Below are 23,137 nucleotides of genomic sequence, written 5' to 3'. Positions count from 1 at the left end.
AACAGCACACGTGCTAAAATTTTGAAACGAGAAGCACAGCACGAACGAAGAGCCGAAATAAGCAGTAACGAATGACATAGGAACATGTGCTAAGGTCCCTCTTGTGGAGACAGGCTCGGGTTTTCTGGAGAAGAGGAATGGAGCAGTGCGCGTTTTCAACTCTTTTTTCAGCACCGAGGCAAACTCGGATCCTTGAGTTGAGGCAGTGTGAACTGTGTGTTAGAACTACTGCCTGAAACCTGAGCCTGTGGACCTCATCCATAGTCCTGAATCTTCAGACGTGACCTGCAAAATATCGTAGACATGTGCCTATGTGAATTTTTGTGAGAAGGGTATAAAAGGGTTCAGGTCTCCAAAAAGGTTAGGGCTCACTCTGTCAGACGTGTCTGTTTACAATGCGATAAATCTCACATGACGTGTTAGGCATTTCTCTAGCGGAGAGGTTGTGGTTACCTTGCTAAATGATGGAAGTCTCTAGAAGCTTCCATTATTGCGTGGGAAGAGTCTTAAAGCTGCCAACTTACTATTACTCAAATTGCCATTTCTCCAAAGAAAATCCTTCTTTCGACACCAAGAAGAGCCTTTTAAATTACTTTATCGTCCCACACTGGAAAAGAGAGAAACAGAAACCATCGTGTAGGGCAGTGTTCCCCTAACACCTGAAGGAAGCTGACCGCCTTAGGCTAGCGCTGCTCATTTCTGGAAAGCGGAACATTGCCTCGGCTCTGTCGTGCTCCAGAAGGGCAGACGCGCATCATGGTCCCTGGCATGATGCCACCTTCTCTCTCTGCAAGGCAGAGAATGGGTAACAAAGTTGTCTGTTTTTTAAAAGAATTTATACCTTTATTCCCAGATCGAAAAGTTACTTCAAAGTTCCTTTGTATTGAAGTCTTGAAGTTACTTCAGTAACTAAGGAGTTACTGTCATTCGTAGAAGCGTATTTATCGTATTAATGCTGTATCTCTTATCAGGGAGTCATGGATGGCCAGTATGTGGGCAAATGTGTTATCAAAGCACAGGACCTTCCGGAAATTGTCAGTCTTTGGACTAACACGTTAATAGAAAGAAGCCTAAACCGCGGACCTGCCCTTGTTAATAACAAAGAGGACAGCTACCATTTAAGCACTGATCTGTGGCTTCCACAGGGCTAAAAGTTTCCATTAGATGACATAGCAGCCCAGAGAAATAGGTATTACTATCCCATTTGCCGGGTAAGGAAACCAAGGTCAAAGAGGTCAAGTTCACACTATTAGTAAGTAGCAGAGCCGGACCTTACGCCCAGACTGCCAGACCCCTGAGGCCGCCTTGTCAACCTCAGGCCCAGGATGTTTCCCAGCAGTCCTCTCTCCTATAAAGAGAGATCCACCTTTAGCCAAGTCACAGACCTCAGCCTTCAGGAAGCAGTCCTAATGCTTTGTGCCCTTACACTGCTTCCTTTGTTGACACGTCTCCCACAAATAAGTAGAAGTGGGTGCTCAACCTTACATCAGAATCCTTTCAAATATTTAGGAAACGTAGTGGACCAGACTAAAAAACTCACATGCAGGAATTTGCCTTTAAAGAAAAAGATTTCCCTCCTGAATCACACCTGCTAATTCAGATAGAGTTATTGTCCAAGGCAGAGGAAACATCGTTTCTCTCAACTCTTTTTGCCAGTAAAAAAAAAAAAAAAAAAATTATGCCAAAAAAAAAAAATTGTAAATTGAAATTAAAAAAAAAAAATAGAGGCTAAATGCAGTCTATTCTTTACCATGAAATATTTGAAACAAAAAAATTTCCCAGATTGTTTTCAAAACATTTGCAAGAAGAAAATCCATGCAAACATGTTGCACAGAAATGGCCTTAAAACCCGAGGATATAAATAAATTGGCCTTTCTCCTGCCATTCCTTCCCTTGTTAAGAACAGGGCCTTGGCCATAAACAAGAAGCTACCTTTAAAAATTATATACTTTTTTTCCTTCTTTCTTTCTCAACAGGGGACTTATCACATTTGAAAATAACACGTATCTCTTGGAACCAATGAAAAATGAAACCAATGAATACAAGCTCTTCCCGGTGGAGAACCTGAGAGGCACCTGGGGGTCCTGCGGATCACATCACGGCACGTCTGCCCCGGCTGCAGAGACCAGGCTCCCGCCGCCCTCCCAGACGTGGGCAAGAAGGGTAGGGGAAACCAAGGCCGTGCTCCTGGGGGCGTGGGGACTCCAGCTCGGGGCACCCAGGGCGAGGGCGTCTGGAGGAATTTTGCTGTCTGGGTGTTGTGTCTGCGGGATGGAGTTACCCGCTTTATCTGGAGCGGTTGCCATCACCTGTGCAGAGCGAACCCAGATGCTGAAACCTCCGTCGTTGTTTTGCAAATGTCAGTCTCGGCGTCATTAACCGATGATAAAGTCGGGCTCAGAGGCCGACAAAATCACCCTTCGTTATGTGTCTGAACCTACGGGGACCCGGACCCATGGTCGCACCCCCACCGTTTGCACCCGCCTCCATAAACAAGGCGAGAACAGGCCCTCACCTGCCCTTGGCCAGCAGTTCTGCTACGGGAGAAAGACAATTTGGAGGTTTCTTTATCCACCAGTCTGTTTACAAATAGGGTCTTCATTGTGATTTGCATACCATTCCCGGTCTTTGCCTGCGTGCCCGTGCAGAGGTGACCAGAGTCCTGGCCACGCAGGGCTGCTGAGGAGCCTTGCTTAGCCCGGTCCGTGATGCCAATGCCTGGCCTTCCTTCCCAAGACCGTTCAAGCTCTCTGTGTTTTCTGGCCACCTGCTCCTGGGCCTGCTCATCAAAGGTCTCTCCTTCTGCTACAGAAGTGGAAAGAGTCGTTGCCTGATGGAGTCTGGGCCGCTAACCTCCCTCTCCACTAAGTGGACAGAAACACAGAGGCCTCAACAGCCCGTGGTGCAATACCATGAAACCTCCACCCCAAATGACTGCCTGACCCTTTTACGTCCAGCATTATGCGGGCCCCACAGGCCAGAGCGGACACTCTTTTTTTTTTTTTTTAAACATGCACAAATTTATTCATTTTTTACTGGGGTGTCATTTTTTTTAATGTTTATTTTTTGAGAGAGACAGAGTGTGAGTAGGGAAGGGGCAGAGAGAGAGAGGGAGACACAGCATCCGAACCAGGCTCCAGGCTCTGAGCCATCAGCACAGAGCCCGACGCGGGGCTCAAACTCGTGAACCACGAGATCATGACCTGAGCTGAAGTCAGATGCTTAACTCACTGAGCCACCCAGGCACCCCGCGAACTCTCTTAAAAAAGGAGGAGGGTAGCCACATTTGGCTGGGGGCCCTGCCTTTCAATGAGTACAACCAGATAGGAAGTTGTCAACAACTTCCTGATTTTTCATCTCTGGCTTTCCTGTTCCTCTTTTGACAAGAAATCAGGAATTCATAAATATGATGTCAAATGTGTGATAATTAGATGGCCCAGGGGCATGTTCTTCAGGGTCCCACTTAACAGACAGCACATTTTGTCTTTCCTGACTTTGAATGTTACACTGCTTAACATTCAACTTTCCATACATATCATTCCCCTTCGTTCATTCCTAGTCATTTGTCTGAGTTCCACCAGTAAACATTATCCTAAACGATTTCTTCTCCTTCGTAAAATATCCCTCGCAGCTGTGACTAGAGAGTGTTCCCCTCGCCTTCATTTTGATGTCGTTGATTCTCTCCATCCTGGTCTTCTGCCTGTGTGACCCTAACATCCTCTATTTCTTAATATGCTTACGAGATTTTAGGGGCGCTGTGGTGGCTCAGTTGGTGAAGCATCTGACTTTGGCTCAGATCGTGATCTCACCGTTCGTGGGTTCGAGCCTCAAGTTGGGCTCCATGCTAACAGTGTGGAGCCCGGAGCCTGCTTCGGATTCTGTGTCTCCCTCTTTCTCTGCACCTTTCTCTCTCTCTCTCTGTCTCTCTCTCAAAAATAAACATTAAAAAAAAAATTTAATATGCTTACAAGATTTTCTTTCTTTTAATGTTTATTTTTTTAATTTTTTTTAATGTTTTTATTTATTTTTGAGACAGAGAGAGACAGAGCATGAGCAGGGGAGGGGTAGAGAGAGAGAGGGAGACCCAGAATCCAAAGCAGGCTCCAGGCTCTGAGCTGTCAGCACAGAGCCCGACACGGGGCTCGAACTCGGGAACGGCGAGATCATGACCTAGGCTGAAGTCGGACGCTTAACCGACTGAGCCTCCCGGGAGCCCCTGCTCACAAGATTTTCTATGACAGGTGCTTCCCACTCTTCTTCCTTCTCTTGCGCATCACGCAGAAGGGTAAGAACCCCTGTCTGGGACTGTGGCCCACCTTGACACTGAGACTCAGTGGTGGAGACTGAACATCCCCCCCGCAGGGAGCAAAGCCTTAAAAAACCCCCCCCCCTACCCACCCCTCCCTACGGCCGTTCCGGGGGGTTTTCCTCCCTTTTTTTCCCCCCCCCCCCCCCCCCCCCGCCATCCGCACGGTAGAGTGACAGATTTAAGAGCTGGAGTCACAAAGTCTGGCCTCTGTGGTCCCCAGGCACGTTTCTTTCACTCTTGCGACACTCTTGCCTTCCATTCCGGACCTCAGAGAGGAGGTGATGCCTCGGTAGCTCTTCCAGTCATAAACAAGTAGAACATTTGCATTTGGCTTTGGAGGTGCTTTGCTTTGAGACCCCGGCACCCGTGCTGCGAGATTTACAACCTGACGGCGTCAATGACACTCAAGTACGTTTGCCATTTCGTGCGGAAGTACGACCTGGGTCTCCACCCGCCAGCCACATTTTCATTCTTTAAGCTCAGGGCTCTCTCGACCCGCGATTGGCACCGTAATCTCCAGTCCTTCTGGCTTCAGGAGGAAGGCAGAAAACCAGACTAGCAGCGCTGTTTTGTTAACAATGCGTATTGGGGTGTAAATGAACCTTTAAATTGAAAAGCGAAGGCTCCGTCCTCGTTTTGCTCTAGAAGTCGCTGCGATTGTTTTCACGGAAGAGAAAATGTCTGTGATTTCAAGTCCATCTACATAATGAAAATGAGACAAAAACGTCATTTTCAAAGAAGGGGAATCCTTGGGAACTGGAACGGCGGGCGAGATGGTTTGGGACGGCCTCTCAGGTAAATACGAAAGGGGCACATTCGAGGCACGTGCCGCTCACCTGCCTCACTTACAGCCGCCTTATTTTATGCTCCACAAAATCAATGTCACTGCGGCTTGCTCCTCTTCTGTATGCACTACGGTGACCGCCCTCGGCTTCGCCCAGCATTTTCTGGCGACTGTTGCAAAGATTGGTTTGCAGGCTGAGATTTTTCTGCAGATACGTGCGTTTTCCTGCCCGGAGCAGCAGGAATAAATCAGCGCTCAGGGTTTGCACTGGCTATGCTGTGAGCCTGAGGTATTGTTTGTCATTTTTACAAGGCTCTACATTCGGTTTTAGTGAGGACCCAGGTTGCTCCTGGCAGGGTGCCGGCCGTCTCACAGCTTCGCAGTCAGATCGCGCCCCCGCAACCCGCGGAGCCCCTGCCGCTCGGCTGTCCTGTAGACTCACCGCCCTCCTTCCCTGCCCATCAACCAGCCATTCGAGAATGCAAGCTCATTTGAACACCGGCCTCAGCAAGCTATAGGCGAAGGCTTGGTAAATCTGCTACAGAAGGAAAATCACATAATACGGCCCAAAGGCACATGTAAATTGTGTTTGAATTATCCTCTCTTTGGGGATTATCTGTGCTGCGGTTCCCCTCCGTTAGTGTGGGTAATTATGAGTCAGATGCCAAAGGCGATAGTTCCTCTGGCAAACAGTGTTTGCTCAGGCTGCTGAGCTGGTCGGGGAGACCCTGCCGTGTTTCCTCAAACGTAGCCATTCGGGGGCGCCCGGGTGGCTCCGTCTGTTGAGCGTCCGACTTCGGCTCAGGTCACGACCTCAGGGTTGGTGGGTTCGAGCCCCGCGTCGGGCTCTGTGCTGACAGCTCAGGGCCTGGAGCCTGCTTCGGAATCTGTGTCTCCCTCTCTCTCTGCCCCTCCCCTGCTCACGCTCTTTCTCTCGCTCAAAAATAAATACACATTAAAAAAAGAAAAAGAAAAAAGTAGCCATTCGGAAACAGGCCAGGGCTACTGCTGTTGATTTCTAGACAGCCTCTCCTATTGGTTTAGTAGAAGACACAGTTGCGGTGGCGACAGGAGCGGCAATAATCCTACCCGTCCTCCGCAGAGCCTAAGGATAGTGGGGTTTCCGGAAGTGGCCAGAACCACGTGACCTCATTAATTGCAGCGGGCGTAACGTAATTCCTCTCTGACATAACCATCTGCATATCCACCCCTCCCTTGGTCGTTCGTTCGTAGATCTTGCTGGTAGGTAACGGAGGCAGTTCCACAGTTGTTTCTTTGGCCCTGAGTCCTGAGCATCCATCAGTGTGAGCCGAACCCCCAGAATCTCCAGGTGTGGATTCCTATTAAGACCCAAATCGATGAAGACCCTGGATAAATACATAACAGATCTCGCTGGTGCCACTGGCGTTTTGGACTCAACGCCACTTGTCCCGTTAACATTCAGTTCACCGGACTGAGCCCGTTCTTCTGGCTTCTCGCCTCTTCGGCTGGTCGTTTCTGCAGCCCGCGTCCTGGCCGGGCCCCGGAGGCTGTCCCCCCACGCTGTCCGTGTGCTTCACCCCCACGCAAGTCACTGCCAGGATGCAAGAAAAGACCTCACACAGCGGGAACCAGGGCTCAGCTTCTAAATACTCACAAAGTGACCTCGGAGTCAAGGCAAGAGCCTCGTGCGAGCCAACAATGACCCTTCTCTACTCAGAGGCAGATACACCAAACTTTTGATCTGTTTAATTTGCCAATCTTGCCACCCTTGGAGCCACTGGCCCGGGCTCCATTGTTATTGTCTCTTGGTGGTGGTTTTAGCCCAGTCAACTGGAGGCCATTCGCCGATCTCCATGGTTGCTGTCCCAGCGGTCGCCAGCCATCACCTGCACTCCTGGCTTCCACCATCATCGCCCAATAATCCGTTCTCCCAGCAGCCAGAGTGATATTTTTAGAAGCTCACATGCAGGGGCTCCCTGTTGCTCTCAGGTCACCTTCAGCCTCCTTGCCGTGGCCCCTGCCGCATGCACGTCTCATCCGCAACACTCCCTCCGCTCTAGACTATGGAGCCATCCTGCCTGTTGCTCTAACACCGCCTGGTCTCCCAGCCTCAGGACTTCTGTTGTTGTTCCATCTGTCTGAACACTGTTCCTCCACACATACCTACTTCTCTTCCTTAGGTCGCAGCCGCCTTAGTCACACGCCCCATCTTTAACCTCATGGCGACAGCACCTTCCACAGACTCAGCTGTATTTTTGCTAACTTTTTATTGTCACCCCATCCCCCGGCCCCTCCTGGGAGGTGAGCCTCGTGAGCACTTTAACTTAGGTTGTTTGTCCGTCCCCATATCCCCAGCACCTAACATCACGCCGAACACAGAGCTGCAGTAAATACTTGTGGGGCGAGGAATGATACACAAATAGTCTGGCCTCTATGGGGAAGGAGGTTCGATGAGAATTTATCGAAACCCTAATCTCAGTTTGTTTTACTGACTTGGGTTGGGTTAAGTCCCCAGGGCCAAAGTTCTTGCTGTAGCATGTTGGGGGATATTCTGTCTCCGGGAACTTGGCTGTGACAACTTCAAGAGGCCCAGGAACTGGTTCCCTCTTGAGCAAGACTCCGAGAACGCCTCGGTCTCCACCTTGGAACCGAGACTGTTGGGCCACGTTCAGGGGCTTATTATGTTCCTGTCTGTTTGGGGAAGGGCTTTTGTTTATAACCCCGACAGTGAAAATTCAATCAAGCAACCAGTTTCAAATGTTGCTCTGCATATCAAAAATTTTACATACGATTTTTTTTTTTTTTAAACTGGACGGCCCAGATAGGTCGAAATCATGCGGAGGTAATTTAAGCCTCTCTGTGTGTGCCACTGACAGAGGAATGAATGTTCGCGGCCATGAGCCGGCCCCTCCCCCATGGCTTTTTATTATTATGTGGTTAGGCTTCTCTCTGAGCTTGCAATTCTCTGAATTCATGAGAAAATCTGGACTCCTCTGAAAACTGCAGAGACAGGAAAATTGCGTTCATGTGTTTGTTTTCATTATCTGGAATTGTGTATTTTCTAAATGATGATCCAAGGCCACTTGGAAAAATCCCCTGGTCATTCATTTCACCCCTTCGTGGTCTGAAAGGTGTAAGTGCCTGAACAACCAAGGCCCTTCCTGTGAGTTTTTCAACAGGAGATTAATTCATTTTTTCTGTGATAGAGCTGTATTTTCTCCTGGAGGATTCGCTGAATCTGTTCATGATTAATCGCAGAGTCGTGAGAGAAAAGGAGACTTCTGCGTCTTTCACACCTCGATAAGGGAAAAGGGCCAGATCTGCACCCCTTCCAAAGGTGTCGCATTTGGGGTACACGAGCGGGTACGGCCGGGGCTAATCTTTTCTCCCGTCTGAGTCCACAGCTATCACCATAAAGCCTGCCTGTAACACATGGTCATGAAGCTTGACTTCTTTTCTCATAACATGGTAAAAATATGAGAAATGATACCTTTCCTGGTGCTTTGCTTTTCCCTCTTCCAGAAGGTTTCCAGATTTCTTGAGGGATACCTAAATTCATGAATCAGCACAGCTGGGCGGCGAGCAGGAACACTGCTATGATACAAACATTTTTCTTGTAAAAATCCTGTTTTGAAGATCCCGGACTGATGGGGATTTGTTTTATAAAAGATGTTTCCCTCGGGCTTATGTGACTGGAAAGCTGATTCAAAGCATGCCTTGGTCATTTGTGCCGTTGTCTGAAAGCATGGCCAGAGCACGAGAGCTTTAACCGGGCAGCAATATCGTTAACGCAGACACCAGCCCGTCCGTCGCGGGGACCAAACCCAGCTCGACCCCCGTTTCCTCCAACCGCTTTTCATTGCAGAAGCAGAAGGCTTTGTTTTTTTTGTTTGTTTGTTTTTCATGTGTGCTTTTGAGACCACCCTCCAGGAATTGCTCTTTTTCTCCTAAAAGTGCCTTTGGGATTCTCCCAGTAATTCATGGAAGGGTGCAAATGTTTCTTGAGGAAGCTCGATTAAAATGTAACCCACTTCAGAGGCTGCCTTCACTAGTCATACGTCTGCCATCGCCCTCTCCTCCGTGCCTGCCCCTTGGTGCACAGTCTCTCCCTTCCTCTCCGCTCCTTCACCCTCCCCAAACCCCCTTCTCCAGGGCCTGGAGTTCAGTCTTTCCGTTCTTCCTTTCTTGACACTGTTTCTTGCTACTCTTGATCCTTTCTGGTTTTACCCTTAGCGCCTCCTTCTTGCCCAACTCTGTTCCAGCCTGGCCGTTCCCCATTGTCTGGACCACTCATCCTTTGCTTCTAACTAGATTTTCGCATGATCGGCCCCGAGGAGTAAGCTGCCTGAAACGGGCTATTCAGTGTTGCCCCCAAAAGTAGGCCATAGAGGGGAAGGCGACACACATGAGACACTGGATGGCATCTTCTTCTGTAGTGACCTTCAGATGTGCTGCAGGTGGCTCAGAATGAATGGCCATCGGCTGGCTGGGGTTCCGGAGAATTGCTTTGGTCTGACTCGTCTACGTGCATGTTTCGCGTAATAACGTTCTTGACTCGTTCTCGTCCCGCCGCCATCAATGAGTCAGAGGGCAGGCGGGATTCCTCTTGAAGGATTTCCCGGATGGAAATGGAAGCCAGTCACCCATGTGGAGAAGGTTTTCCAGAGGTTGTCGGGGTTGGAGGTGAACTTCAGAGGGGACGGGTAGGGCCGGTGGCGGTGGTGAGGATTCTCTCGCCTCAGTTAAGGGTGTGGGTCCAGAGATACGGGCAGTGTTCTGGAAGCCGCAGAGAGGTGTTATGGGAAATTAAAGTCCGTGTTTACTTTTGGCAGCATAAAAGAGAGACCCTCAAGATGACCAAGTACGTAGAGCTGGTTATTGTCGCGGACAACCGAGAGGTAAGAGCTTTATAAAACTTCTTGGTACAGTTGGTTAAAAACAGAAATAGGGAGAAGAAAATATTGAGCAAGTTATCCCTCGCCCTGATTAACCTCATTTTCTATGAGCCCTTAAAAGCATTGGAAACAACCCGTTGAAGCGGTTTCCTAGTATCATAACGTATGAAATATTAAAAATGCACCTGATATTCCAAAATAATGGCAAGGGCTGCAGTAAAGGCAGGACTGCCCTGTGACTAAGGTCCCCAAACAGAACTATTTGGGGGAAATGGCAGATGGCTTGAGAATGTATTCTACAGCATTTGGGGGGAAAGTTGGGTTTAAAAATGTCCGACGCATCCCAAACCAAAATGAATTAATGAATGCAGGCTGCAGGGACACGGCAGAAAAACTGACGTGTGCTTCGGTGCTACATTAGCTTTCTTCCTTTCATTGGTTTCCGGTGAGCTGTTTTGAAATGATCTTCTCTGAATTCCTTCCTCACCTCTGCCCCATGGTCTGAATGAGGTGACTTTTTCTCGTGAACTCACTCGACACCTACGAATGAAACAGGCTTGACTGTTTCTCAGAAAACTGTTCCCATTCAGGAAGGTCAGATTTGAGGGGAGAAGGGGACCTCATTAACTTTTCTCCCTTCTCCTCTGCCTTGTTTGACTGCTTGCCATGAGCTTCTATTCCTTTTACTGTTTCATTTTTAAAAACAAATATAAAGGAAATTTCTGAGGATGTTAAAATCAAGTTGATGATATGAAAAATGGCTTTGGACTGCCTTCTCGCTGTCTGTTCTCTCCGCCAAAACATGTCACAGCCTCCACCATTTGGGAGGCTGGAAAAATCGCAGAAGTTGCTGTGTCCTGAGCGCTTGGCTTGGGCACATTTCAGGGAGTTTCAGAAAGTCCCCAGACAGGGAAATTTACTCCTCAGGATGGGAACTCATTTCACCGTAAACTGGGGAGGGCCCCGGGTGGTGTGTGAAGCCCAAGACTTCACATTTCCAGGAGCTGGGAAGATGAGATTTGATGGGTATTCTTGCCGTTATTAATGCTGACATTTAAAATTATTAAGTTTCAGAGGCAAGGAAAAGATCTGGAAAAAGTTAAGCAGCGATTAATAGAGATCGCTAATCACGTTGACAAGGTAAGTTCTTTTTGGGGTAATTAAATCACTCAAATCACGTAAATGTTTAGAAACGGGCTGCAGGGAATGAAGCACACCTCGTCTGACTTGGCAGTGAGATCGGTTCTGCCTCTGGTCCTGGGCTGGAACATGGACTTCCCCTTCCTCTGAGCACAGAATTCCCAGGCGTGGAACAGCTACAGGAGATGCACGCTGTCTGGACCGTGGTGGCCTGGGGCTACATCTCCCTCCAGACTCTCTTCTGGCCAGAGACCCAGTGTGAGGGGAACGCTCCTCCATCAGAGCCGGAAAACCTGTAGGACGCATCCGACCCTCTGGGACGCATCCGACCCTCTGGGGAACTCCTAAGTGCGCCTCCTCCCAGGTCTCCCCGAGTTGCTCCCCAGGGCCCCCTCCCCGCCGAGGGCAGGCTGTCGTTTATAAGGGACACGCGGGCTCCAAGGTCCGGAGACATGGCCATTGGCTTTCGGTTCAATCAGCTGTTGGAATATCTCCCCCTCCCCCCCCCCCATTCAAAGAGGTTGGGAGCTTTGGCAACCAACCTTGGCAAAGGTGGTTCAGACCTAGAGGAAACCCCAGAAGCCTGGTCTAATCCCGGGAGTGTGTGCTCAGCAACACTCCCTACACTACCTGTCCACAAGCAGAGGGCGAAGCTGTCTGAGCACCTGCCCTTCTCCACGCACCCCGCGGAACAGAGCCATCAAGCTGTCTGGTGCTGGCTCTCGGTCTAAAACGGCTTCTCACACCCGCCTGCACGTTGGAGTTGCCTGGAAGCTTCCAAAGGCATCGCTGCCCGGGCACCTTGGCAACTGGGGGGCTGTTAATAACTTGCACCGGTAATTAGAGAACAACATACCTCGGAAAAGACCTGACGGACTGCATGGAATTTGCCAGCCTGGCTGTTCTTGTGTTTCTGGCCGAGAGAGAGTTTAATTCCTGAGCACCCGTAGGCGGGCCGCCCCCAGCAGACCCCGAGGCCCCTGCTGGGGGTCCGCGGGCTCCTCCAGATGCTCTGTGCCTCCGAACCTGCTCACTGATGAGCCCTGGGCTCTGGCCAGTGTTCCAAGGTTCAGTTTTGCACCGCTGCAAGTGACAGCATCTCGGCCCCAAAACGACGACTGCTCCAGGGGCAACTTCACGTTAACGGCTGCCCGGCCGGCTGCATTGGCCTGAAGGGAAGGGGGAGAACGACAGCCCAGGCCGAAAGACCAGGCAGTGATTTAGTGCAAAGGTGACCTTCTGAAACCTCCAGGCCACTCCCCCCACCCCCCACCCCCCACCCCCGTAAGTAAAACACAGGAGGCGGGTCTGATGCTCAGAGGTGAGAGCGAGGCCTGGGCACTAGAGCCGAAGGGATGTTCCCCAGGTCCTGATCCCGCAGGGCAGGGCAGGGCAGAGCCCTGACACGTGTGCTCGCCCAAGCTTCGCCTCTTTAACCTCTCACCTCCAGTCTGTCCCGCGTCTTCTCAAGAAGTTAGCACCAGCCGCAGGTCCATTAGCGCTGACCCTCTGTGACCTACTTCTGGAAGGGCTGGTCTTCCGTGCGTTTCATTTCTGCAGGTACCTCCCCTCTCACGGGAGTCTTTGTTCCCCCTCTCCCAAGCCGGTTGCCTGAAGGATGCGAGTTCTCATGTCGGACCCCGCAGGGGCTTCCCTTTAATTCCACCCATTTTTTTCAGATCCGTTTCTTCCAAAAAGCCTCCCTTGAGCCCTCAAGCACAGCCCCCTCTGAATCCCTGGTTTCTGCCCTCTCTTGGGAGTTCAGTCTGTTGGAGTGAACTGTCCTAATGGCCAAGAGTCCCCAGCCTTGAGCCTCTTGCTGACCTCTGAGCAAGGGCAAGGGAACCCTCATCCTTGTTCTTGGTGCCACTGCTGAGCCCGGCACTCAGCAGGAGCCGAGCAAATCCTTGTCGCCGCTGCGTTCGTGGGCGAATCGATGCCACCGCTCTCGGATGGTGTCCACCCCCGTCCTGGGCTGCGTGGGCCAGGCACACAGCCGCCAGGCCCCCGTCGAGCGTCTCCCCAGGCCTGCAGTCACAGTGGGTCATCTTGGAAGGGAGCCTGAGCACTCGCGCAGAAGGGGCCGTGCTACATAGCGGTTTAAATCTGGGCGCCAGGCCCACTCTCCTCGTGTCCACATCCCGGCCACGCCAGTCGTGCCTTGAGCGGTTGCCTGATCCCTCCAGGTCTCGGTGTCTCTGAGTGTAAAATGGGGTTAATGCTAACTCTTGGTTCATGGAGCTGTCGTGAACGCTAAGAGAGCTGCGGCGTGGAAAGTCCTGAGTGCTGCGCCGAGGACGTAGTAAGTGCTCGCTGAGTGTCCGCTGTGGTTATGGGTATCAGCCATCAGCAGCCTGGGAAGAACGCTCCCGGCAGGCAGGATTGTGTATGATGACTCAGGAGGAGTAGCACGCACGACACTTGCTCAGTGACGCCGATTTGGAGAGGAAGGACCGTGTGTGATATGCTGACGTGTGAAGTCGGTCGTAAGGATGTGACCCGAGAGAGCCAGCAGAAATGGTAACCCATCACGGTACGAAAAGCTCCGAGAAACAATGACACGCAGTCCCATACAGACCTTAGTGACCCTTCCATACAGCCCTCATCGGAGGCAAACACAGGGGTAAAACACAGGTGACAACCCTGAAGCCCACACAGGGCATTGGCTCTGAGGTTGTCGCTTAGCAAGGCGGTGTGAGCATCGGCACTGGACTTCTTACCCATCTGCCTCCTGATCACTGTTACCTCTGTGCCTGACACAGTGGGAAGTGTGGTCCCTCTGTCAAAAGGCAGCAGCCAAGACGCATGCCGTCAGGATTCCAGAGGAGTCCGGGAACTTCATTCAGCCCGGGAAGCCTGGGCTGGGAGCTTACGAGTGGATACCACAGACAAGACCAAGCAATGCTTTTTTTTTTTTTTTCCTCTCTCTCTCTAATTAATTTAAGTTCTAATTAGTTCCTTTAATGAACTATTGGTTAATTGCAGTATTGGTTTCAGGAGTAGACTTCAGTGGTTCATCATTTACATACAACACCCGGTGCTCACCACAAGTGGCCTCCTTCCTGCCCATCCCCCACCCAGCCCATCCCCCACCCACCTCCCTCCGTCCACCCTCAGTGTGTTCTGTGTCGTTCAGAGTCTCTTATGGTTTCTTTCCCTCTCTCTTTTTTTCTTCCCTCCCATATGTTCATCTGTTTTGTTTCTTAAATTCCACATATCACAGACCGAGCAATTCTTGATTAAAAACAAGCTGTTGGGCAGCATTTGGGTCGAAGCATTGTCTCATGAACTTATTAATGTAATGCCCCTAATTGTCATCTGCTTGAGACCCAGTTGACGTTCTGCCATGTAGCTTGTGTCCCAGTCATACCCTTGTGCTCACCAGATGACCGCGGGGAGACGAGCAGGGGAAACGGCGAGCCTGCCCTCCGCGGGTTCAGCACCAGGGTCAGAGGCTCACACTTGGGGAGCTGATTGCCCTCTGGCTCACCACATCGGAATGGGGCTTAACCATCAAATGCGGAGCTTCTGTGACTTGTGTTACTTGTTGGTCCGGATCCTGGTAGAGGAAAAATGGGACGAGCTCACACCTGGAACTTAACTTTGGCTGCTGTCATCAGCCACCTGTTTCTGCCTGGTTACCAGGCGTCTCAGAAGATGAGGACCTTCCCATTGTGTACCACCTCACCCCTCATGGGCGTTGGAAGATTTCACAGCCAGCCAGGTGATCCCGTGTCCTCACCCCCCGGGTCCTGGGCACAGAGCCACCTCCTTAGCCACCTCCTGCCACTTAGGGGGCAGGAAAGTAGTTGGGGGCAACACGGAGTTCTTCCCTCTGCCCTGACCACTCATCTCGCCCTGGATAAAACTATCCCTTAGCCATTAGAAGAATTGCTCGTCCTACCTCTGACCCAGGATGATCTGCTTGTGGAGGGAGGGCTGTAGGTTGAAGTCAGGGATGTGTACAGACGGGAGACAGAATAGCAATGACAATACTTGCTTTGGGCAGGGTACCCAAGACTTTCTATCACAAGGCTGTGAAAGAGGAACTTCCTTTAGAAGATCTTTCCTGTGACACCTCTGGTGAGCTAACTTCTGGCTGTGAGGAGAATGGTCAACGAAGTTCCCGAAGAAGAAGGGTTCTGCTTATCCCTTTATTATTCCGAAAGATATTGATTTGTTCATTTGATTAGAACCTTCTAGGTTGGTTACAAGTGACGGAATGTGATCGTGTCAGCCAAGTCTGAGTCTTTGCTGAAAAATTAATACAGATTCATTTTCAGCAACTCGTAGGTAGAGCGTTTTGCTTAAAAGGAACAAATTATTGTCCTTGGCAGTGTCTGAAAGAGCCTAATTCCCTCATTGTTTTTCTTGCCGTAGTTATTAACTGGCTGTCTTTAGGCATAATGTGACTATGTTAGCAATAGTAACACATCTATATGCACATTTTAAATCACCAGTGAACTGTGTGAAACGTGTGCTTCCATACCAATAAGGGCAGACGTCAAAAAGCCTATTAACTTTGGCATCTAACTGGCCAGCCACATTGGAAACCCAGTTAACACATCACTTTGTATCAGACACTGCAAATATTTCTTAAATTCTAACGCCACAGGAACAAGGGAGCAGAGAGGGATTTTTCTCACCCGGGTCAGTGAGGCTCACAACATGCAAATATGTACTAGTCTTCGTTTGAAGTTCTTATGAATGTGATCCCCAGAGGATGCCTGTCTCGGTCAGTTTTACAGACCACTGAACATTCGGATAGTGCTGGTGGGCGTCGAGGTATGGAATGACATCGACAAATGCTCGATTAGTCAGGACCCGTTCACAAGCCTCCACGAATTCCTGGACTGGAGAAAGATGAAGCTTCTACCTCGAAAATCACATGACAACGCCCAGCTTATCAGGTAGAGTGTTCGTGATCTGTTCTTTGCTTGAAGAACGCGTGACCTCAGCAACCCCCTGTCCTGGCAGTCGCTGAAGCTGCACGCCTCTCTACAGAGCTCACTGGCTTGTACAAGGGTGTTTCCCAGCCCACAGCAGCGGGGCACACGCCATCCTGACCAAACTGTGGGTCTGTTGGGAACGTCTCCCTTTGAACCCCCTAGGAAACCTGTCCCTCCAAGAGATGTCTTATTTTCTTTTTCCATCACCTGGATGTTTTCCTCTATGCAAATTTCTCTAGTCTTTGTCTTGATATAAAATTGTCCCGAGTAGGTGATTAAAAAAAAAAAAAGCTCATTTTCTTTCATTATTACTGAAAAATGTTTATGCAAGATGTGAGGACGATGTATTAGGATGATTATTGCCAGATGCCTGGAGAGAGGAAATGTTCATTCCTCCTCCTGTTTCTCTAGGACTCTGGTTTTCTAGATCAGAGGACCCCAGCGGTCTGCATTCTTTCGATCGCTGTGGACTGAGCATCCATCAGGAAGCCAGCACCCTTGAGGTGCTTTTAACATAACGGTGACCAGTACTGTAAGGCTCCCTGCTCTCAGGAGTCCCCAGTCCGTTGGGAGAAGGTGACAACGAACAAGGAAATTGCAGAGAGCGCTAAGTGTCACGGAGATAATAAAATGAGGGAAAACACAGCTATAATGTAACATACTATATTAGGAAGATATTCGGACACCTTTATATTTAAAGGGAAAAAAGTGTAATCATAAACTGAATTAGTAAGGAGTGGGTTTTTCCCAAAGTGACAAACTTTTTATTAAGACCCTTAAACCTTATTCTTACGTTCTCATGTAGCTTACTTCACTGAATTGAAAGCTTCAGGGTCAGAGACACTTGTCTTAGGCAAATTGTATCTAGTTTCTTAAAAACTTATAGAAAGCTAAAAGCCATTCTGACCCCGTCCTCACTTTAGAAAATGCCTGCATACAAACCGAGGCTGTTGGCATTCCCTGATAATTTACTTTGGCCATTTTCACAGGGTTGTTTGTTTTTTTTTTTCCCCGCCTTGGATATTTGTGGTCGCCTCATATTTTATGCATTGATTAATCCTGAACTACTAAAAGTACATTTTAGATATTCTGAGTCAGAGTATTTTGTTTTGATTTTTTTCCCCAAACGGAGTCTGTTCAACTTGAACATCTGGAAATAAATTAGCCTCTTATATAACCTTATTATTTATATGCATATATAATGGTATCTGTTAAAATGGTCTATATGGATGTAAATACAAAACCTGTAACCCCAACTGCTGTACATATGAGTATGATAGGACGGATGGATGGACAGATGGATAGATACATGCATACATACACAGATGAGGTTTTATATATACTTACTCCCTTTTGTCCAGTTGAATGCTGTCAAAATAACTAACTTTTCAAACAGTATGTGTCTACCTACGTATGTACATGGCCAAGATAACATGAGTAAGTCATTTAAAGATTTAAAAGAGATTCCCTTAAAGAAGATTCAACAAATACAAACAATGTGGGTTTTTTTTTTAATTTTTTAATGTTTACTTATTTTTGAGAGACAGAATGTGAGTGGCAGAGGGACAGAGGGAGAGACCCAGAATCCCAAGCAGGCTCCAGGCTCTGAGCTGTCAGCACAGAGCCCAACGCGGGGCTTGAACCCACAAACCGCAAGATCACGACCTGAGCCAAAGTTGGACGCTTGACCGGCTGAGCCACCCAGGTGCCCCACAATGCCATTTCTCTCTAACAGATGGGAATGACCTTGGACACTTAACTGACTGAGCCACGCAGGCACCCCTGACAAATACAAACAATGTTTAATTTGTAACGCAAGAGGGTCGAATGAACAACGCTTGCATGAAACAAGCCTTGATGTCATTGGACTCACTGATCAGGGAAAGCCGGTACCTGAGCCATAACGTCCCCTCCTGGAAACTTCCTTCTGGCGTAGTAAGGCTTTGTGGCTGCTTATTCTACATTGACTCCAGAGGAGCAGTCATTTCTCTGCTGATTCCCCTTTTGCCAACTACGTTAGCATCACACTTTAAAGAGTTTGGGTTTCTGGCCTAATTGTAACGTCACACAGGAAAGCAAACTTCAGCTACAACAGGAAGTCTAATGAACCACCACATCCATTTCATTTAGTTACCAGTGATTCTCTGTGATGGCCTCAGCGCTTCATTAGCAGGCATTGTTCAAAAGGAGTAGCTCCTGGGGCGCCTGGATGGCCCTGTCGGTTAAGTGTCTGACTCTTGGTTTCAGCTCAGGTCACGATCTCATGGTTTGTGGTCAAGCCCTACATCGGGCTCTGTGCTGACTGTGCAGAGCCTGCTTGGGTTTCTCTCTCTCTCTCTCTCTCTCTCTCTCTCTGTCTCTCTCTGTCTCTCTCTGTCTCTGTCTCTCTCTCTGTCTCTGTCTCTGTCTCTCTCTCTCTGTCTCATAATTTAAGAGTGGCTTTTTGTCTGTTTCCTAGTGGGGTTTATTTCCAAGGGACCACCATTGGCATGGCACCCATCATGAGCATGTGCACAGCAGAGCAGTCCGGAGGAATCGTCATGGTAAGTCAAGGGCACCGGGGAGCCGATGTTGGTGCCCCAGACACTTCCCTCACTGTCTCGGGACAGCCCCGCTTTTATCAGACTCGGTAAAATGAGGCCTTTTTCTTAAATGGCTTTTAGATGTAATTCCACCTTATTTTCTAGCTCCGTTGATGATCTTCCCTACCCCATAATGTTTCAGGGACTCTTTATTCAAAACACCAAGTCACACACAAGTGAGGTGAGTGTGTAAAAATAACTCAGTGGAAGCCCGTCTGCCCCTTTTTTGGAGAAGAAGTTTCAGCTGGGGTCTTGGTCCAAGCATTTCAGTCCAGGACGCCTCCCGGCATTGGGATGAGCCAGGACACGGGGTTGCCCTCCTCATTCGGTTTCTTAGACAGACTGTGGTCTCACCAAACATTACTACCAGAATGGTTTTCTGATGGTTCTGCGTCCAAGGCCCAACAGCCAAAAGTCTGAGGTTTTTAACTGTTTACCACTGCACATGCTTGACCCACCTCCTAGCCTGTGTCCAATTTGTCTTTATAATAACATTAATCTTGGAAGGCAGATACTTAGGTTTATTGATTTGTAAGGATATTTTTGTCATATGTGGGCTCTATACGTTTATACAAGGGGGCAAAACAGGAAGAGTATTTGGGGCTTGTTTCTTACGAATTTAAGAGGGAAAGAGCTTTGATATGCTACCCAACAGGGGACTCCTGTTCCACTCCATCCGTTACTTAGAGAAAAGGTTTCACCTCATGCTGGTGCTGTCCCTCTTCCGAAAATATAGCAGCCCCTTTGCACCAGCCCTCAGCCAGGGCGTATTCTCGGAGACCAGTCTGACATCTCCGTTGAACGAACAGAACCTTGCCCTTCTAAGAAACCATGGTTTCCTCCACACTCTTTTTCCAAACAGAACCTTTCTGAATACTCCATTGTATTAAGGAGCAGAAGGAGTAATGTTCTGCTGACTCTTATTTTCCTTCCGTACTGCCCGACCTAATCTTCTTAGTGAACATACATAACAAATGTTGTCTCTTCTCTGATAAGTGTTGCTAATTCCTGTAAACATGCACTGAACATATAAGCCGGAGAGGCCTTTGGGAAAAGCGTGGTCACTCTGGACTTCTGGCTTGTACAAGCTACCCTCTGGTTTTCTTTGAACTTACAAGCCCTTTGTGTGCTCTCCACCATGGAAGGCCCTGGAAAGATTGCTTTTTGTTGGTGCCAGGTTAATTTCAAGTCAGATCCTGACTATATTTTTACAGAGGAGCCTGTAAAATTTTAAGAGGGAATAATTTTCTGTTTCATGGCTCCATGGTCAGTTGCTCCTGACTTTGCCACTTAAAATGGGCATAAATATTTTTTAGAGCTGAAACTGAATTCCTCATAAGCATAGCAGACTCTGCCGTTTGGGGTGTTTCAACATTTTTATAACCATTCTGATCATATTTAAGTGGCTTTCTTCGGTTTGTATCCCTTATTCTGTTTCCATACAAGCGCTTGATCAAGATTCCTCCTTTAAAAAGCATACAGAAAAGCCTGTGTTGTTTTTTTTTTTCAAATGGATGAAAATGAACGTGGCAGATATAAGCAAGTATGTGGACTGCAGTGGCAATCAGGTCAAGGTCAAAGTTCATCAACAGGAAATATGTTTGACCTACATGTCAGCGGTGAAGGTCATCCTTAGACACATCCATTGTCCGCTCCAGTTAGGAGAGAGGCGTCAAGTGGGACGGAAGGCCACAGCCCCTTTAATTCCATAAAACTCCTGAGATAAATGAGCTCAATGTTTTGGCCAGACCTGAAACTTCTAGACTCACATTCTCCTATTATGTCTCTGGAATTAAGTTCATGGGTGTTCCATGTGACTATGCCTGCTTCAAGGACTCACAAATACCTAAGAGGAAGGAAATCAGGTAGCGAAGAAGCAAGAATCCCTATCAAGTTGAAAAGACGAGTTCCACTACTGTTGCGCTATTTTTTTAAGATAGAGCAAATCATGAATTCAGTAACTTAAAGCCGTGCCTTTGTATCTAACTGAACTAAAACAATCTAGGTTTGGGGATGATGCCGTAAATAAAGAGGTAGGCGGGGCGCCTGGTTGGTTCAGTCAGTTAAGCGTCTGACTCTGGATTTCGGCTCGGGTCGTGATCTCACGGTTCATGGGATCGAGCCCTGCATTGGGCTCCGTGCTGACGGTGCGGAGCCTGCTTGGGACTCCCTCTCCCTCTGTCTCTGCCCGTTCCCTGCTCACTCTTTCTCTCTCTCTTTCAAAATAAATAAATAAACTTGAAAAAGTATTTTAAAATATATTTTAAAAATAATTAATTTAAAAAGAATTAAGTTTTTTTTTTTTTTTCTTATTACAAACCTAAACTGTTTGTTAGGGTCCCTTGAGAGACAATTCTGTTCATAATCACCTACCCGTGAGACAGTGTAAAACAATTTGGCAATTGAAAACAAACACAGGCCATTTGGTGATACAAAAGAATCAAATAATCGTTTTTAAAGGACGAATTCCTTGAATTTTGTGCCAGAGCATGTGAAATGTGGCCCTCCACATTCCTAGGTTGACGACTTTCTCTTTGCCAACCTGTGTTATTCTTGAGAATTGATTTCCTGAAACATACTTGTGAAGCTTCCTACAACAGGAAACTGTAAAATCTAAACAAAGTAATTTATTAGGAATTTCATCCATTCTAAGAATTACTTGGTTCCGTGATGTGCTGCTCTCTTCTTAGACTCAGGGCTGAAAAGGGGCAGCTACAGCTATAAGCAAGAACCTATAATAATCTTTTAGGAGCACGCCTTTACAGGGGGCCCCGCAAAGGTCATCTGTGTCAGGAATGATGCTTTCTCCCAAGCACGGTGTCACTGTTTCCTGGCAGTTTCTTGGAAAACCCCTTATCTCTTTCCTGGGAGGCACAAAGCAGTATTTGAACAAGGGACCTTCTTTGCTCTGCGATGTGCAGCCCTTTTCAGAAACACCACCGATGGGCCCAATTTCTGCAAATCACATTTAGTAATGAACAGTTTTCGTGTGTTCAAGTTAAGGAACAATATTTTAATAATTAGCGTTGAATAATTTAGTAACGATACTGTAAGTAACAATCATTTCCAGTATCTCCTTAGCCAAGCCAACCACGTACTCCGTTAAGATAGGGGTGGCCATACAATGCTTGCTAGACGGAGAGACCACCTTCCAAAACCCATCAAAGGGTAGAACGAACCCCCGGAAGCAAGAGTGAGAGAATAAGGCTGCTTCGGTCCATTTCCAAAGTCTGCAAGAGACCAGCAAGAAAGAGGCATAACTGGTCTCCATCTTAATTCAGTGAATCTTCAGATTATTCAATGTGGTTAGCTTTTTTTTTTGTGAATTCTTGTGAATTTTCCAAGTATCCTTCTTTTTTTTTTTTTAATTTTTTAAGTTAATTTATTTTGAGAGAGACAGAGTGTACGGGAGGGGCAGAGAGAGAGGGAGAGATAAAGAATCCCAAGCAGGCTCCTCGCAGCCAACACAGGGCCAGATGTGGGGCTCGAACTCACAAACGGCGAGATCATGACCTGAGCTGAAGTCGGACCCTTAACCACCTGAACCACCCAGGCACCCCTCACGTATCCTTCTCTACCAAGTAGACAGGAGGGGTGTGCTCAGTAACACCTGCTTAGGTCTTATTTAGAATGTCACAAAGTATAGGGACACCTGGGTGGCTCAGTCACTTAAGCGTCCACCTTCAGCTCGGGTCACGATCTCGCGGTTCGTGGGATCGAGCCCGGAGTTGGAGCTTGTGTTGACAGTGCAGAGACTGCTTGGGATTTTCTCTCTCCCTCCCTTTTGGCCCCTCTCCCAGCCACCCCCCCCCCAAAAGACACTTTCAAAAGAAAGAAAGGTGTTTTATAAGAGACTGTGGGGAACAGAATGGAGATGATTGCCTTGAGTATTTCACATAAAGACATAAGGAGTCCTAAATGTGTCCATGATGTAGGCACTCCTCTGCAGAAGGGACCCCAAACTGGTTTAATAAAATAGGTCAGATTGTTTTTTAAGTTTGAACTAAATAATGGGGCTCTATATTCCTTTTAGGGGATTGGATTCGGTCAAGTGTTGACAAAAGTCGGTCAAGTGGTCAATGGCAGGGGAGAGAAGTAGACAGGGGCTGGGGAAAGGCCAAGGAGATGTGAACTATACATTGTGTTCTTGTGTTTGCTTTGAGGACCATTCAGACAGCCCCCTTGGCGCAGCTGTGACCCTGGCACATGAGCTGGGCCACAATTTCGGGATGAACCATGACACTCTGGAAAGAGGCTGTGGCTGCAGTGTGGCTGCTGACAAAGGAGGCTGTATCATGAACCCTTCGACAGGGCAAGTACCGACATTTCTCTATTTGTAGAGCTGGGCCTGACGTTGAAGTGCATATTGGGAAACTGCTGAGCAAAAATCTCCCTGGTTTCCTGGCAAGAGCACCCATGGAAACTTCCAGAAAGAAGTCCCTTCCTAAGTAGCAAGAGTGAACTGCACTCCTCTGAGAAGGTCATAGGCGACCAGA

At 48.3% G+C, this 23,137-nt stretch overlaps 1 protein-coding gene across 1 annotated transcript in view; it reads left to right on the top strand.

Moving 5' to 3' along the window:
- The window catches only part of ADAM12 (ADAM metallopeptidase domain 12), a 348,424-nt gene that overhangs the window by 244,166 nt on the left and 81,121 nt on the right, over positions 1-23,137 (top strand). The window contains 6 exon segments of the mRNA XM_049645890.1: positions 1,977-2,163; positions 9,908-9,973; positions 11,039-11,110; positions 15,851-16,020; positions 18,518-18,602; positions 22,805-22,953. Coding sequence (XP_049501847.1) covers positions 1,977-2,163; positions 9,908-9,973; positions 11,039-11,110; positions 15,851-16,020; positions 18,518-18,602; positions 22,805-22,953 — 729 coding nt within the window.

The sequence above is a fragment of the Panthera uncia genome, chromosome D2 (genome assembly GCF_023721935.1).
Source record: "Panthera uncia isolate 11264 chromosome D2, Puncia_PCG_1.0, whole genome shotgun sequence".
NCBI lineage: Eukaryota > Metazoa > Chordata > Mammalia > Carnivora > Felidae > Panthera > Panthera uncia.
This window is presented reverse-complemented; position numbering and strand designations above follow the sequence as displayed.